The sequence below is a fragment of the Meles meles genome, chromosome 4, assembly GCF_922984935.1.
Source record: "Meles meles chromosome 4, mMelMel3.1 paternal haplotype, whole genome shotgun sequence".
In the NCBI taxonomy this organism is placed as follows: domain Eukaryota; kingdom Metazoa; phylum Chordata; class Mammalia; order Carnivora; family Mustelidae; genus Meles; species Meles meles.
The window spans coordinates 24103838-24122500 of NC_060069.1; the positions used below are offsets into that span (position 1 = coordinate 24103838).

The window sequence follows — 18663 nt, forward strand, 5'->3', positions numbered from 1 at the left end:
CTGTTTACCCTCCACTGTCTTTGTCTCCACCTTGTACTTGGATGCACCGGAGCCTCCGTCAGGGTCATCCTCCCAAGCTCAGGGTCAGAAAGCCACTGGGTGTATTGGTGCCCATAGAACGTGAAGTTCTAGAGTGTGGAGGTGGGGACTGTGTGGCTTCTGGAGTCAAACTTCCTGAGTTCCAATTGGGGCTCCCGCTGCGTGACCTTGAGAAGGTCATCTGCCCATTTTGCACTTGCCTTTTCCCATTTGTGAATGAGAAGCGTTTTATTTGCCTCATTGGGCGGTTACATAAAATGCTTAGGAAGCACGCCACAAATGCTACCTGTAATTATGAGAATTGTTATCTTCCAAAATGGATGTCAAGACATTTTATTTAATTTCCCAAAGAGGACCCTGGCCCTGATCCACTGATGTGGCAGCTCCAGCGTGTGGTTCAGAGGGCTTTCAGCCCCAGCCCCTGACACCTAACAGACCCTCCCAGCCATGCTGCTGTGAATAAACATCTGAGGGAAATCTGCGTCCTTGCCAAGCATGTGCAGGTTCGAGAGAGAAATCCGATCTCCCTCCTTCAATCGAGTGCCATCTGAAGGCCCTCTTCTGAAAATGTGCCCTTTGGACTGCTTGTATTCAAGCTGACACTGCAAATTCATAACAGCTCCGGGCCCTGCTACAACGCAGCATTACGGGGCTGGGTAACCCCCACTGTAAGTCCTCACTGCTCCTAAATAGGATTTATAAAGTGTGACTTTGAGCAATATAGCAAAGTCAGTTTTATCTGAGGGAAAATAAATTCTTTGGGTTACTAACATTTTCGAATTTCTTCTTTAGTGCCTCAAAATGATTTAAAAGCTAATCAATGATAAAATCCCAACTCCGTCTGAAGACAAAAGAATTGAGAAAGGTATCAGAGCCGCTTTTAATTAGGAAAGTGGTTGCTGGGACCCATTAACCTCTAACGATTATTGCCTTTTTTTTTTTGAGATGCTGTAGTTTGGTCATTTGTCTTTGGTACCAGAGCATACAACATTCCTTTTTGCTTTTCACAAATTAATTCATTTAGGCTTTTGCATTTGTCAGACATTCTGGGAACCTTCCGCCAATGTTTTGTTGATTAAAGGATGTGTGTTTGGAAAGTGGGTGGAGAGGAGGGAATTTATAATTCTTAACACCAAAGAATGATTTATAATGCAGACTGCTACCTGAATCATTCAGTATATCATCAAAGGATAAATGAAATATTAAGGATTAGGGAGAGATGGGCACTAGGTGTTAAAATCTGTGAGTTGATTGGCTCAGTAACGCTGGAAAAGTCTACCTCTTTCTGCAGAAGTTCTAGAACTCACAAACAGGGATATGACAGAAAAAATCACGTTTGATTGTGTGTTTTTTCCAAAGGGCTTTTGGAATACATCATTTCTCTGCAGCAGCCTGGTGGTACTATCTCTATTTAGAAATCACATACCTCACCTCCATGCATACAAGTTTCCTATGGTCATCACAACTTTGATTTGCTTTTGACTGTTTTGTTAATTTATTTATTTTATCCTGGTGAATACGTGGGGCACTTTGGAGGGCATATTTATTGTTTTAGGCACCATGCAATTTACTGAATGGTATTTCTGGCTATGGAAATGCTTACAAAGATGATGGGAGGGCGGGGAGGGGAGAAGTAAGTAAACACACATTGAACAGCCTGTAAAGGATGCTTTCTTATTTGATCAGTCAGGGACTCAAAGTCTGTGCTGGTCCATCAGATCTATGATACATAGAGCTGAAGACTTTTTTTTTTTTTCTTTTGGCTCCCTAGTAGTTTTAAAAGCTGTGCAGTGGGAAAAGCTGCTTTAAACAAAGCCTCATTTTAAAAGAACCCTGAGTACAGAATGGAATTCAAAGAATTTAGGGAGAGGGGAGGTGAAAGTGGTAACAAACAGCTTTTAAAAAGCCCTGGGAAATTTAAGAGAATAAAGCACATAATGGAAATAAAAGATAAATCCCATCTGTCCCATTGGGAGATGCAAGACAAGAAGCTGCTTTAGCAAGGATTTGTTGAAGACCTACTAAGTGTAGGGCTTATTAAGAGCTAGACCTTAGGGGCGCCTGGGTGGCTTAGTGGTTTAAGCCTCTGCCTTTGGCTCAGGTCATGATCCCAGGGTCCTGGGATCGAGCCCCGCATCGGGCTCTCTGCTCAGTGGGGACCCTGTTTCTCCCTCTCTCTCTGCCTGCCTCTCTGCCTACTTGTGACCTCTGTCTCTGTCAAATAAATAAATAAAATATTCAAAAAAAAAAAACAAAAAAAAAGAGCTAGAGCTTAAGTGTCATGGGGCGTCCAAGGAGTGAAATGGAATTTTTTAAAAGAATTTATTTATTTATTTGGAAGAGAGTGCCTGCACAAATGCAGATGGTGGGGGGCTGGTGGGGGAAGCAGAGGGGAAGGATAAGTAAACCAGTGCTGAGCACAGAGCCCCACCCCAAGCTCTACCCCGACCCTGAGATCATGACCTGAGCGGGAATCAAGAGTCAGATGCTTAATCGACTGAGCCACCCAGGCGCCCCGAAACAGAATTCTTAGATCAAGGAGGAATAGTTTTTCAAGCCAGCCAAGGAACTTCATGCAGTTTTTGCAGATTTTAAATTCCTAAAGGCAATAGATATATTTCATTTTATTCAAACAGTGAGGACAGAAAATTCTCCTGTGTGATTTGTTGTGAAATTCCACGTTAAGAATGTTGGTAACAAAAGAAGTAATGCCTAAGAAATGGTTGAGGAGTGTTTATTTTAAAGAAGGAGGCTCTAGGTTTTGCTCCTCTCATGTCTACTGTCCCGCTTCCCTATTCCTTAAAGAAACTGCCCAGGACACTCTTACCAGTTTGCGTTTGCACATGAGCATTCTGTCTTCTACTCTCCCTCCCTTTCCTCCCTAAGAGGAGAGCAAGAGGAAAAAGGGTTCAGAGGATAGATCTGGTGGGTCTGCAAGATGGACCAGAGCCTGGCCTAGGAAGGCGTGGGAATTCAGAGACAAGGAAGCTTCTAACAACCTCTCAGAGATTTTGGTAGCTGACTTTATTTTGAGATTTAAAATTAAGGAACAGATGAAGCTAATACCAAGGGTTCTAGCATGGGGATTGATGAATGTCAGCAAGACCAAAAGAAATGGGGTCGTTGTGCTGGGTGGCTGGGGTGGGGAATTGGGAGATGAGAAAGTAGAGATAATGAGTTTCATTTGACACAACTGTGTCTAAGAGGCTTTGTCATAGCTGGGTGAAAATGTGGACTGGGACAAATCTGATAATTCTGGAAGGTGTAAAACAGACTATTATAACAAGAAACAAGACTGGCTACTGCTAAAACTTGGCCTCTTGTCACTGTAGGCTAAGTGTTGTGTTCACTCACTTATTTATTATGTACGATGTAGCCTAAGTATTTATTAAGCACCTACTTGCTGTTTGATAAGTATGCACCTTCCAACTCCTGATAAAACAGCTAATGTGTCTTCAGGTTAAAACTTGGCTAAACATTTCCCCACTGGAATCTTGACAAATGTGTTCATTGTGCCTTTAGGTAACATTGTAGGTTACATTGGAGAATATCTGGGATAGTTACATAGACTAATAACACTGGCAAGACAAATAAGAACTACAAATATCGCCATTATTATTATTCTTACATTTTTATTTTTGCTAGCATTTTATTGTGCATCACTAATTTCCAGGAATCATTTTGTTACATGAGCTCATTAAGTTTCCATAGACACCTTGTGACATACTATTGAGAGTAATATTTTTATCCTCCTCATGTGAATAAGAATGTTGAGTCTCAGAGAGGCTAAGGCACCATCCAAAGGTCACACAGTCAGTAAGAGACACAGCAGGATGCAAACCCAGATAGTGTAATTTTAGAACCTCTGAAGATTTGCCTACGGGACAAAGAAATAATGCATAAAGAGTAATATATCTACTAATTCTGGCATGTAGAGTTCTAAAACCCTTACACTGTATATTCTAAGTTGCTGGGGATCCGTTTTATCTTTTTATTTTGTTATAAACTAGTTTGACAGGTTAGAATAGTAGTTCTCTACTGGGGGAGATTCCCCACTCCCCCTGTCAGGGGACACCTGGCAGGGTGCAGAGATATTTTTGGTTGTCACAGCTGGAGGATGGGTGCTACTAGAATCTGGTGGGTAAAGGACAAGCATGCTGTTACTATCCTGCAGTGAACAATGGAGGTTGTACAATGTAGTGAACACAAAGGGTCCCACAGCAAAGAATATGCCCTCCAAGTTGGCAAGGCTGCCTAGATTGAGATTTAAAGGGAATCTTGACTGTCGTGAGAGGTTGGTGGCTCAGTATTGCAAACATGGTGTTCACCATGAAGAAGCAGATTTGGGAGTGGGAGAAAGAGGTAAGATAGATCCATCCATCCGTTCTTTCATTGATAAATTCACTATAGTTCTGTCTGTGTATCAGAATTCTGTTGGAGAATGACGGTGAAGAAAATAATAGGAGGAAGGGTGTCTTTCTGTGTTTTGTTTTGTTTTGTTTTATTGGAGAGAAGGAGGGAACTGGGGGTAGAGACAAAGCAAAGATGTGAGCTGTTGAAGTGAACTAGGAGCAGGGCTTTGGTGCCAAGAGTGAAGGAACTATGTTCTAACAGGGAGGGAGGTGCCACGCTACTTGACAGGTCTAAGGAGAATCACAGCAGACTAGCTCAGAAGCCATATGCCACTGGTAGGAGCACCTGGGAGCTTCTTTTTGTCCCATTTATGGCTAACACATGGATCCAAATGCAGGTCCAGGGTGGGAGCGGGGGAGCAAGTGATGTTCTCAGAAGTACATAGGTCGGGGATATAAAGATGTGTTTGCATGTGTGGGTCAGAGAGGTCGAGAAACTTGTCTTGCTTTCAAGGTGTGCTGCTGGCCTGTGAATCCGTGCTGGCTCTGTTTTTCCAGTAACAGCCTTTTCTGTTTCCAGCAGTCCTATGCACCAGCTCCCCACCCCATGGCTCCTCCCAGCCCCAGCACAAACAGCAGCAGCAACAACAGCAGCAGCAACAGCAGCGGGGAACAGTTGAGTAAAACCAACCTGTACATTCGAGGCCTTCCACCAGGCACCACTGACCAGGACCTAATCAAGCTGTGCCAACCGTAAGTGCCCCTCGGTTCCCCGCGCCGTGTCCCACCCCACGCCATCTCCTGTATGCTCCAGCCATGCAGGACTTGGGTTTGCGCTCTGTATTCCCTTGTATTGGTGCCTCAGTGAGGGAGACTCTGCTAAATGAGACTTAAATTTGAGTTCTAAGTCGAGCTCAAGGAGCTCGGGATTTGCATACTTTTTGTTGGAGGAGGGGAGGTTCTGAGCAGGCAAACCTGGGGCAGCGGGGCAGATAGGTAGGTATTGACCCAAAAGACCGTCCGCAAATATTAGTTGGTCCTTCAGACCTGACGTGGCTGGCGGAAACAGTGGTGAATCTCGTAAAGGTAGCTGCTTTTTTGGAGAAGTGTTAGCGAAGGGACTCTCAAAAATTTTGAAGTGGTAGATTTCAGGATGATGACCTCCCATGTTGCAGAGTTTTTCTGGCCTGTTCTTGGTAAATATAAGTTCAGACAAGGTAATTGGAGAATCATAAAACTAATACTCCGCTTTCCTTGAAAACATCTCCTTCCACCTCCAGTGAAGCTCTTTTCCACCAAGGCCAAGGACCATACTCGGCAAATTGTTTTGGATTTGCTGGGGAATGTGGTAGTGATTAAACGCCCTTCGGAAATGTTTTTGTTAATCTCTTATCTACCAACACTTAGGTTATTAACACTCTTATTTCTGTGCAAATAGAATAAACATATTTAGGTTCACCCCGAGAATGAAATTAATAATGGATAAAGAATTAAGACTCATGGACCTGTATTTTTAGATTGCTATCTGATTATTTTTAAAGTAATATCAGTGTTGCTATTTGTCACTTGAATATGCCTTAGCTGGGTATTTTTAAATTTGGGGAAACTATTACTCAATTTTTCTCCTTCTCTTTTGCAATGCTTTCACAAGAAGGTTGAGAGGATATTTATTTTGTAAATTTTCCAACCTCTAAAATACTGAAAGAGGAAAACAAAGTGGACGGTATTTATTTGTCTTTGTTCTGGATTTTAAGATTGGGAACAAATACCAAAACACCAGGAAGTGCCTGAAAAACTGAAACACAAATACCTAACTCTGTAATCAATTGACAAAGTAATCAATGTGGATTACGGTGGGCAGAGGAGGGGTGATGTTGCCACTGCCCACCTTGATTTGTGAAGGAGGTGAGGCAAAACTTGGAAAAATAAATATTTACTTAAAAGTAGTTATTTAAACAAAAGGAATGAGCCAGGGCTAAGACATATAAATATATGTTAGGTTTTGGTCTGTGAAAGGTTGGAGTTGGACTTGAAGATAAATAACTCAACTTTTTCCTGTGGTTGTTAGAAAAACCTAAACTATTTTGAAAAGTAAGGACTTTTGAAAATGTGAAAGTTTGTGGACTTTATCTTAAAAGTTTCCGAAAAAGGATCTATTCACGGATGCTGATAGGAAAAAAAGGGTAGCTATGATCTCTAACTTGTACTGGAATCTCATTTATAAAAAATATTGATGGGCTTAAGGAAGATACCACTCAGAGAGCTTGTTGAAGCACAGATTTCTGGGCCCAATAGATACTGAGTCACCAGGCCTGGGGTGGAGACCAAGGATATGCATTTCTAACAGGGTGCCTCGTATCGTTGCTGCTGGTTTTTGAGAAGGAATACTTCTCTCTTCAATAATATGGAGACCACTGACTATTTCTAACACATAACACTTACGAAGTTAGTTTATGGAAGTAGTTGAGGTAGAATCCTGTGTTTTAAAACCCACTCAGCCACTGTGTGAATTTGAGGCAAATCATTTAATTTACTCTCTTTGAGCCTCAGTTTCCTCTTCTATAAGAGTGTGTTGACTTTGATTATTTCTAAGTGTCCTTGTACTACCAATTGTGCTCAGAGCTGCCTTTGACTGGTACATTAGGATCAATTGTTCAATACTAAGGAATTCCCTGTGTGGTGTGTTCCAAATCCAGCTGCTTGAAATCAGCCATGGTGGGAGTATTTCTATCACAGGAACCAGCAAGCTCTAGAAATAAGGGCATTTTATATTTTATCTTATGTTTTTGGAGAACTGGTTTCTGAGCACACCACTGATGTAGCATTATACTCTAGATTTCTGTGTCCATGTCCACTTTTGATAGAATATTGCCAGAAGTGTACAGATGGAAACTGTCACCTAAAAACCTGTATTGGTGTTTTTAACTCACGAAAGAGATTTAGTGACACAGAGACGTTATTTTGAAGAAAGACGTTCTGTTAATGTTCCTTATGCGCATCTGAGAAATTTAGAGAATGCTGAGAGCGCAGAGGGTACTGGTTATTTGTTCATATTAGTTTTTGCTGGCTAATAAGATCGGTCCCATGGTATTGTTATTATAAAGATGTTTGTGGGTTCTCCAGTTACTGAAGTGGTCTAGATCTGGGGTTTATTGCTCAGATTATGTTTCCTAGAGAATTTTGGAGAACTGATGTGATCAAGCCACATAATGCAGTGGGGATAGCTGTGTCTTAAGAGATCTGTTTGGGGTCCTGGCTCTGCCGTCAACTGGGTGTGTGGCCTTAGACCAATGACTTGTTTTCACCCTAACTTTGGTTTCCCCCAAGTATGAAATAATGGTTTTAAACTCGATAATCCTTTAAGCTTCTTTTACCCCAAAGATCTAATATTTCATTGAGGCCTTCATTATTTCATGGTGAAAGCTGCTCTTGGATGCTTTTTTATCTTTCTCCAACCCCCTTTGCCAGTGTTGGCAGGGCCAAGCCTGAGTTGGTTCAGCTATACTGGTAAGACCTGATGTATGGGGATGCCTGTGGTAAGAGACGGAGGCATGTTGTGGTAAGAGACAGGTGCACGTCACTTATAAAATCACGTTCCTCTCTTGTACAGTCGGTCTCTTGCATTGGTCCTTAGTATTTTACATTAGTAGTTTTCTAAAGATTCAGATAATTTTATGTTCCTATTACTCATCCAACACTGTAGAATAATCTTACCTACAAACATAATATTTGTAGATTTAAATGACCTTGCCACCACGATTGATTTTTCATGTTTATTTCAATGAAATTATAAGTATTTTAGAGTCAATATTTCCTTATATTATAGGAAATGCAGTATTTGCTAATATCCATAGTAATAAATTAATAGAAAAAAACAGAGATGTACCAAAAATAAGCATAGATATATCAAATTATCTGGTATTAGAGTGCAGTAATCCACATTAATACTAATGAACAACAAGAAAATGATATTAAAATAAATAAATTATATTACTTCTCAATGTATAATCTGAGAGCAGATTCTTATTAAGGGATTCCATTCACATTCATCATCAAAGCTTCTATGTTCAGGGGTGCCTGGGTGGCTCTGTGGGTTAAGCCACTGCCTTCAGCTCAGGTCATAGTCTCAGGGTCCCAGGATCGAGCCCCAAATTGGTCTCTGTGCTCAGCAGGAAGCCTGCTTCCTCCTCTCCCTTTGCCTGCCTCTCTGCCTACTTGTGATCTCTCTCTGCCAAATAAATAAATAAAATCTTAAAAAAAAAAAAAGCTTCTATGTTCAGATCACAAGTAAAATCAAAGAAAAGAAGACAAGACTAAAAAATGATTTCACTCTACGGGAAATCTCTCTAGTTAAGTTTTTGAATGGGTACATCACATTGGGTGTCTTATAGGAGATACTTTGGTTAAATACTTTGTAATAGTATTTATCTTGAGAAAGCTCAAAGAACTTTATTCTGTTATCAATCAAGAAATATTTACAGAACATCTTTGCTGCATGCCAGATACAGTGCTGACGATTCATTGGTGAGTAAATTTAGGCAAAGTCCTTGCTTTAACAGAGCTTATATTTTACTAGGAAAAATAGACATCAATGAAGTAATCTTATAATTCGATATAAAATTGCAACTAGTGGTGACTGGCTGGCTCATTAAGTTAAACATCTGACTCTTGATTTTGGCTCAGGTCATGATCTCAGGTTTTTGGGGTAGAGCCCTGCATTGAGTTCCATGCTCAGCGGGGAGTCTGCTTCTCTCCCTCCCTGTCTTCCTCTCCTTCGGCCCTTCCCCCTCTCTAAACAAAACAGAACAAAAACAAAAACAATACAGCCGTAAATTAAAAAAAATAAAATAAAAGACGAGCTTGGAACCAAGAGTGTTTATCACATGGGATCTGTCCTAGTTAGGACAATGAGCAAAGGAATCTCTTAGAAAGTGACAAGGTAAGATCAAAAGAAAGAATAGGTTTTACTAAATGGAGAAGGAAGGTAAGAGCATTCCAGGCAGAAAGAGTCTCATGTGTGTAGAACCAAGGGCTGGAAGGAGCATGGCAAGAACAAGGGGCTGGAAGAAAGCCAGTGTGGTCATAGCAGAGATGGAGAGATAGACTATGGGGCAAAATGAGCTGGAAATATGGGATAAGGCGATTTCTTTGTGGATCATGTTGGGAAATGTGTTTTATATTAAGAGCAATAGAGGAAAACATTGGCTTGTCATAAACAGGAAGGTGAACTAGTCAGATTTTTGTTTCCAAAAATTCCAACTGCAGAGTGGAAAAAAGGCATCCTGTGAGATCAGGGGACAATCAGGGTAGGAATCAGGGAAGGAATACCCTGAAAAGCAAGCAGGAAGAAGAATAATTTAGTCAGAGAAGAAGGTGTGAGGATTAATAATTGTGGTGGTACAATAGTTATGTGTGGTGAAAGATATCTTTTTTTATATATGCATTTATTTTTCCATTGAAAAACAAAGACTTGAGAGACAATTAATCTAATGAACTGGAATGAAACTGTGAAGTAGTATGGAAGACCCAAATTGGTGATTTTTAATTAATCTCTCTCTCTCTTTTTTTTTTTAACCTACTCATCAATATATTATTAAACATTTAAGGACTGCAATATTAAGAGCACTCAAAGCAAATGTAAAGAAAATTAAAAACTATTAATTATACAGTTCTATTTGTGGGATGAGTTATCTGTTGGAGATCATGGGTGGAATGCTTGGATTATATACTCTTCAGCTTATCTCAAGAGGAGGAGAGAGAAGTGAGGAAAGATAGATTTGACTTGAGGAGGGGTGGTGCATTGCAACTTATGGCCCAAATAAAATTTGGGTGGTGTAATCATTTTTTACATACAAAACTGTATTTCCTCTCTCAAAAAAAATTTGGTCACTTCTCTGATATGATTATAAACATGCCCTTAAAACACATTGAAATTGCTCTTAGAAAAACCCCACCTATTTAACATAATAGAATTTAAAATGGAAAACGAAAATCATGACATATTTATATTTTCTACATCTACAGTCTCTTTTATCTAACCAACCTCAAGACTTTCAACTAATTTTAACTAATGCATTGCTCTGGAAAGCTCTGGTCGTTAATTGCCCCAGCTCCACATGATTAACGAATCTGGCATTGATGACAACTCTGTACAGGTACAGACTGACTTGTTCTTCTGTCAGAAAATGAGCGTGTGGTTACCGCTAAGGCCATCTGAAGCAGAATGAAGGGGAAGGAGGGAAGCTCTGGCTAGGTGCACACATACTTCCAAGCATCACCGGAAGACAGGAAGTCTGCTATCCTGCCCTCCATTTCTCTCTGTAAACGTTCTCTCTGCTAAGCTATGACACCCTAGCTTTGCTCCCTTTAAAATGACGCTGTAAATGTCACTTCAGCCTTTAACAACAGAGGAGAAATGCCCCGAATGAAAAGCCAGAACAAAGTAGGGGTCTTTGAGCTCCCGAGCTGAGGGTCTGCCCAAGCTAGTCTCCCCGATTTTCACCCAACCCTGTTGGATGTCTCCTGAAGGTGTGTGCGGAACGCTGAATAGTTAGAACAGACTCAAGAGTCATCCGCGCTCCGAGTGCAGAGTCCATTATACATGGTGTCAGACAGTTTTGACAAATGCACCGACACAATCAAACCTTTTATCAATTTAAAAGTAACCTTGTCACAGTAATCTGTCAAACTGTTCAGATACAACTAAAGGAAAACAAGTCATCATGCACTCCAGAGTAACGGAGTAAATAAGAAGAAATGTGACTGGAAATTTTTTTTTTAAGTTCTTTTCTACTGTGTCAATGTAGATTTAAAAATTCCCTCTAATAAGACCCAAGGAAATTTATTAGTAGCTTGCTCCTGAAAGTTGGACTCAAATTACAGGGCTGCTTTTGAAGTATCATAAATCTGTATGGAGACAGGTGTGAATAGGAAGTGAATCAGAAGACCTTTGAACACTCCTTTGTGCAATTTAAATGAGAGAGTGCCTTTATGGTCCAAACTAGATGTCTGAATTCATTGAGTCAGCATACACCTGACACTTGATTATGTGTATTAATTCCAATGTGTGCATAATTATATTTGCTAACTTTGGATTATAAACCAGACACAGTATTTGGTTTGTAATTAGTTGATAATTATCATTAATAACGAATCGTTATGTTTATATATATATAAGTCACGTTTATTGTGGATTACATAACATGTATTCTATGTTTTTATATTACCTCATTTAATGCTCAAAATGGCCTTATGGGAACATGGGGGTGGCTCAGTTGGTTAAGCATCTGACTCTTGGTTTTGGCTCAGGTCATGATCTCGTGGGTCACGAGACTGAACCCCATGTCTGCCCTGGCACTTGCTTGAGATTTTCTCCTTCTCCCTCCCCCCACCTCACACTCATGGGCTTGCGTGCACCCATGCATACACTCTCTTTCTCTCTCAAATAAATAAATAAATAATTTAAAAAATAGCCTTATGAAGTGAGAACAATGATTGCTGAGTTTAATAGTTGAATGAACTTAGCGGCTTAGAAAGGTTAGGGGCCTTGTTGCCCAAACTTACACAGACACCAGCATTCAAACCTAGCTCTGACTTCAGAGCTCTTATTTGTAACCACTAAAATATTCATTTAATGAGAATGAGGATGGCATAAGTCATGCGAGTTCTCACATCCTTGGATGCCCATGAAAATCCCTTGAGAAAATTAAAAAAATATATTAGTATCTGGATCTCACCCCCAGGAATTCTGATTTAACACATGTGGGGTCAGCTTAGATATTAAGACTTTTACAAGTCAGCTCAGGTAATTCTAATATGTAACAAAGTTTGGGAACCCCTGGAGTGAATCATGCTCATGCTAATAGAAAAATATATTTTAGTTAAGTGTTTTAACTTCCTTACTCTGGCTTGCAGAGAATCTAGAAACTTCTTAGGAGCTACCAATTTGTTTTCAGTTAACCAGAGGACTTAAAAATAAATTTTATTAAGATAATTTTGGGATGAATTGGATTTTCCAGTTAAAAAATGGGATTTTTAGATGTATGCGTGGAAAATCAAGCCCTGAAACAGGGCTCTAAAAGCACTTTAAACAATGTCCTTGGAAGGATCTCGCTTTCCTTCTTCACACAATTTTCATTAAGTCAAACATTTCCTTAACATTCCATTTTTTAAAACATTTGCATTTAATTAATGATTGAGCAAGGAAGTCCTCCTGTTTTGACTCATGTAATAACAAGCTTCTATATATTTACATTTTTCTTGCTGACTATAGTCTAGTGAACATATCTAGTGAATCATAAAAAAAATAATCCTCCAACGTTTGGGGGGCATCCTGGAAATTATTGTCCTACTGATTCATGCAGCATTCTTTCGTTATTGTTTTGTTTTTTTGTTGTTGTTGTTTTGTTTTTTTTTTACTTTGGACAAAGAAGATTCTGTTGAATGTTGATGATTTTTCCAAAATCTATTTACTTAAATTGCTGATATCTAATACTTCTTCCTAAAAACAGAGAAGGGAAAAATAAAAATGAAACTGTTGAGAGCACAAGTTAACATAGGTTACTGTGTTGGTAGTCACACAAAAAAGCTGGGGATGGGGAAGGATGTGATTAACTCTGTGGATGTGCCAGCTAATGGCCTGGAGCTCCGGCAGAAGCAGAATTCCAGGCAAGTATCTTGCTGAGTTCCTGAAATTATGAGGGACTTGAGGTTCAAGGGCAGGACTCTTCGCAGGCTCAGATGGTATCTTGGTTTTCAGTTTGCCCAGTAATATTCTAATTGTCAAATATGGCTGACTTTTTTAGTCCTTATCTTATTTGATCTCTGTGTTACTTAACCCTGCTTACCTCTCATTTATTCCTGAAATATTCTTACTGGGCTCTCATACTATTCTTTCTTGGGTTTCCTCTTACCTTTTGGAGATTCTTCTTTCCAACTTCTATTCATCGGTCTTCCTCTTGAATATTTTGCTGTTTTCCAGAGTTTGGACCTCCTCTCTTCCTGCTTCACAAAGCCTACTTAATAACCTCAGCTACTCTGATGATTATTAAATCTGCATCTCCAGCTCATGGAGTCTTCTCTTAGTCCTAGATCCTATCTCATTATTCCTGACAGGTTCCAAATTTGTAACCCAAAAGTTATCAAACTCATTGCCCTTTTTTGGGCAATTGTTTTGCCCAAATTGTTCCTTCTTCTGTGTTCTCTTTCTCTGTGAATGGCACCATCCATCCACCCAGTCATCCAGATTAAATAAAAAAAAAACAAAAAACAACAACAGAAAAAAAAAACCTTAGAGTCATTCCTTTCCCTAACCAAGAAGTAGTTGCCAAAGTACATAGATTCCAATTGCTTGGTATTTATGATATCCAACACCTCTTGTGCTTTACTACTGCCATTGTTTATTTACTCATTTATTCAAAGGTATTTATTGAATGTCATCTATGTGCCAAGCACTGCAGATACCTTAAGGATTGGTTAAGTCTTGGCATAGAGATCACATTCTCATGGAGAGACATAATATATCAACAAATAAATAGTTAGAGAAAACACCAGAATGTGCCATGAAAAGAAGGTTGAAATACCATGAAAAGGGGGTTCTAAGTAATTACTGGCAAGTTATTATAGACTGGGTGACCTCTTCGAGATGAGTGCTCAATTTCAAGAAGGAGACAAGCATGTGATATTCAGAAGGAAGGGCATCACATGCAGATATAAGCTTGTACCAATGTCCAAAGGTGGAAATGAGCTTGGTGTATTCAAGGAACATAAAGGTCAGAATAGCAAAACAATGAGTAAGGGGAGGTAGGGGTAGTAAGAGATGAAGCAAAAATAAAAAGTGCAACAGGCCAAATCAGTAAGGTTTTATGAGCCAGAGTAGAGAGGTGGCATTTTATGCTAATCTATTAATTATTTAGAAAAGTTATTCTGGTTAGTCTATAAAGAATGGATTTTAGGGACACATGAGGGAAGAGGAGAGCAAATGATCAAGGAGGTCATTGTGGAGGTCCAAGCAGGAGACGGTGATGGCTTGGAGTAAGATCATGGTGGTGGAGGAGATAAGATGTGATGGATTTGGGAAATATTTTGGAGATGTTTTTGATGGAAGTTACTGATGATAGAAGTTACTAATATGGCAGGATGGTTGAGGAAAGAGAAATTAGGAATAATTCCTAGGAATTCCTCAATTTTTGTCTTTAGCATCTAAATTAAGTATAAAGTCATTTCATCAAGTGGGGAGGATTGTGGGAAGAACAATTTTGGGTGGATAGATATCAAAAGTTCTCTTCAGTCTTGTTATTTTTGAGATCTATTAGACATCAAAAATGAGATACCAGTTGGCAGTTTGATATATGACTAGTTTCCAAAGCAGAGGTTAGAGTAAAAAAATATAGACTGGTAGTCAAAAGCATTATAAGTGGCATTAAAACAGATACCAATGTCAACAATATAGTGCCTAATATGTGTTGAACATTATTCTAAGTAAGTTACATGTAAATACTTCATATTACACGTGTTAACCCAGTTATACTTCATGGGCAACCCCCGTTTTATAGGTGAAAAACCAATGACACAAAGAATTTAGTGAGTTTCCCAGTGTTACACAGCTGGTAGTTGGCAAGTCAAGGGTTTAAATTAAGGAGTTCGGTTTAATAGCTCCTCACTTAAACATGATTCATACACAGGGTATGTACACAGCAAGAGAAGTGGTCTCACAACTCAACGTTCTGAGATTCTGAGAAGGATAGAAACCAACAAAAGAGTTTATAAAGGAACAAGCAATGAGACTGAGGAAAACTAGGAAAGCAGGTGAGTGTGGGGGGAAGAAAGTATCTCAAGAAGGCAGAATGATCAAGGATCTCGATGACATACTATTGAGAAGTTAAAAAATGTATCAACAGACAAGTGACAGTGGGTTTGGCAATATCAAGGTCATTGACAAGCTTGACCAGGGTGGTCTTTGTGGGGGAGTGAAAGCTGAAGTCTGTTTGGTGGGCCTTTCTGCAGGGTCATTATCTGACAATCCTTCCAAGTAAAAATGCCTGTCTCCCTTTTGTGCCCAAACCATACTTAAATAGCCTATCTTTCCTAACACTGTCTTTCACTGATCTTCTGGTTTATTCTCTCTGTCTCTCTGTCTCTAACTCTCTTTCTCTCTCCTCCTTCTCATTTTCCTTAACTACAAGCTTTTGAGGACAGCACATTCATCTTGCTCATTTTTGTACCCCGAGTCCTAGCACAGTTCCAAGTATTTAAGTGGAAATGATAAATATTTAGTAACAGACGAAATCCTGAATCCATCAGTAATGTAAAAATGACTACATTGGATTTACATCATGAAACTTGTTCCAGGGTCAACATTAAGTTCATGGTGGGAGACATAGGAAGCAGGGCTTCCCTCAGACCCTGCATACCAGATTGGTCCACCAGAGTGAAAGAAGAAAGGTTTCGAATTACAAGCTCTTTTATTGTCTGGATCCCAAAGAGAGTTTTGGAGGGATGACTTGGGATAGCTTGAGTCCCATGCATTTCAGGAACCAAATAAGGATCAATACTTTGCTTACTCACTCAGTGGTGCTGCTGAGGCAGGAAATAACCATTTATTCCTGCCTCAGCCACCAGGTTTCAGCTGTCAAACAGATCACAGTGTGCCACTAACTGCTAATTGCATACCTAATGCAAAGTAATCTGGGCTCACTGAATGCGGAAATTTTTTTTTTTAATTTTTATTTATTTGACAGAGAGAGAGAGAGACAGTGAGAGAGGGAACACAAGCAGGGGGAGCAGGAGAGGGAGAAGCAGACTCCCCACTGAGCAGGAAGCCGGATGTGGGGCTCAATCCCAGGACCCTGGGGATCATGACCTGAGCCGAAGGTAGGTGCTTTAACAGCTGAGCCACCCAAGTTCCTCTGGAAATTTTTTTTTTTTTTTTTTTTAAGCTTTGGAGTCTTTCTTCAGGTTTCTCCTTGCAACCAATGACTTTTGGGGACACAAAATTGGAGACTCTTGAAAAAAGACACAAAGTAGGGGCGCCTGGGTGGCTCAGTGGGTTAAAGCCTCTGCCTTCGGCTCAGGTTGTGATCCCAGGGTCCTGGGATCGAGCCCCGCATCAGGCTCTCTGCTCGGCAGGGAGCCTGTTTTCTCCTCTCTCTCTCTGCCTGCCTCTCTGCCTACTTGCAATCTCTGTCAAATAAATAAAAAAAATAAAATCTTTAAAAAAAAAAGACACAAAGTATATCTGTGTATTTGTCACATTTTAAAAACGACAGCTTGCTATCTGAAAATTGGCAAGAGTATGATCTATATATGTAATTTAAAATCATAATTTAACCATATGATGGCAAACAAGTAATCGTTACAATTTATTTTTAGAAAGAAATTAGAAAAAACCTTTTAGTTCTACTTTTTATCTGTTACAGTCATCATATCTCTAACACTGTGGTGTTTCTTGATGAGTGAATATCTTACACAATAAACACGCCCCTAAAATTGTTTTAGTTTTTCAATGAACATTTTTGAGAAGTAACACAAAATACATTACTTTTAAGTGTAGGATTTGATGAGTTTTAACAAATACATGTACCTATGTACTAACCACAACAATCAAGATGTAAAATATTTTCACCATCCCAAGGCTTTTTAAAAATATAATCATATGCTATGGAATTCACAATTTGAAATCACCTTACTTAAGAAGGAAAGGAGACAGCATTGTACCATGGGAGTAACAGAATTTTGAGTCATTTGTGGATTCTAGTTAATCTCTTACTGGTTGTGAAAGTGTGATGAAGTCACTTAGCCCATCTGAGCCTATGAGTGACTGATACATATTGAACCCCTAATAAATGCTATTTACAATTATTCACTTATACAATGGGGAAAAATCCTTATTGTCATTCACATTTACATGTATAAGGAGACTGAATTTGTATAAGGACTAAATTAAGTGGAGCTCACCCATAATTTTAAGGAGTATATATTCAAACAAAACACATATTTTAGTTTTTATATTATTCCTATCTTATTTGTCTCTATGTAGCAGTGAGTCCTCGTATTATCTTATAATATTTTGTATTATCATTGCTATTTGTTGTTTAATGATGCATTTATCCTATACAAATTCACAACATCAGGATAAATATACACCATTTAGGCTCTATCTAAAAGAGGAAAACAATTGCAAAACAAATTTTAAAACACTTACAGGTTTAGTGCATAAATATGGCCTAATGATATGCTTTAAAAAAAATAAAATGGAAGTTTTCAAATCAAATTGATGCCAAGCATTTTAGCTCTTGAATATAATAAAGTTATTTTAAACATGTATGACGTAACATGTCTCAATCAATGTGTTTATATTAATGGCATTCTGATATCACTTAGACTTTATTGTGAGTCAACAAGTTGAATTTGGTTTAGGTTAAATCAGTTCTTATCAACTAAATCTTCTTATAAAGTATATATTTAAAAAGTATTTCCTCAGTGCTTCCATTAAATGAATTTTAGATGTTCCTTTTTGTTTACCAGCAACCTCTATTTATTTAAATAGCTACACTAAATTTTGAATCAGGGAGACAGATGCTTCAATAATATCAATTACTGAAACATTCTTTTCATAAATATTTTTTCATGTCAAACTTGTTATAGATTGAATTCTTTCTCAGAAAATATAGCAAACCTGTTATTTTGTTTCTCTTTATAAGTAGCCTTGTTCCTTTTATGTCATGAGGACTACTCAGGATTCAACTCTCAAATCTGTCATTTTTTTTAAAAAAGATCTTATTTATTTATTTGAGAGAGAGAGAGCAGAAGCAGGAGGAAGCTGCAGGTAGGGAGAGAAGCTGCTCCCCACTGAGCAAGGAGCCCCATGTGGGGCTCAATCCCAAGACGCTGGGATCATGACCTGAGGCAAAGACAGATGCTTAACCAACTGAGCCACCAGGGTGTCCCTTGAACCTGTCATTTATTAGGTATGTGTCTTTGGACAAGTTACACTATTCCTCTGTTCCTCCGTTTCTTTTTCTGTAAAATGGATGTAACAATCGTAACCTCCCTTTTAGGGTAACTAAGAAAACCGAATGAGCTAATACTCAGAAAGCGTTAAAATAGAGCCTGGTATGGAATAAGCTCCCAGTGAGTACTATGCATGTGAGAACTTTACCCAATATAAACCGAACTTAACTTGCTCCCAATGTAGGCAATCTTTATGAAGCTGGTGGTCATTTTGTTCCATCGATTTCTAGCTCTGTACTGAAATTTTGTATATCAAACATCC

The 18663-nt window shown here is 39.0% G+C and overlaps 1 protein-coding gene across 11 annotated transcripts in view; it reads left to right on the forward strand.

The window, feature by feature from the left end:
- Positions 1 to 18663, forward strand: part of RBMS3 (RNA binding motif single stranded interacting protein 3) — a 740514-nt gene that overhangs the window by 156416 nt on the left and 565435 nt on the right. For 8 of the 11 annotated variants that reach the window (XM_046002641.1, XM_046002647.1, XM_046002649.1 and 5 more), the window contains one exon: positions 4972 to 5144. In XM_046002641.1, coding sequence (XP_045858597.1) covers positions 4972 to 5144 — 173 coding nt within the window. The remainder of the gene's footprint in view (positions 1 to 4971; positions 5145 to 18663) is intronic. The other 3 variants (XM_046002645.1, XM_046002646.1, XM_046002652.1) reach the window with 1 other exon arrangement.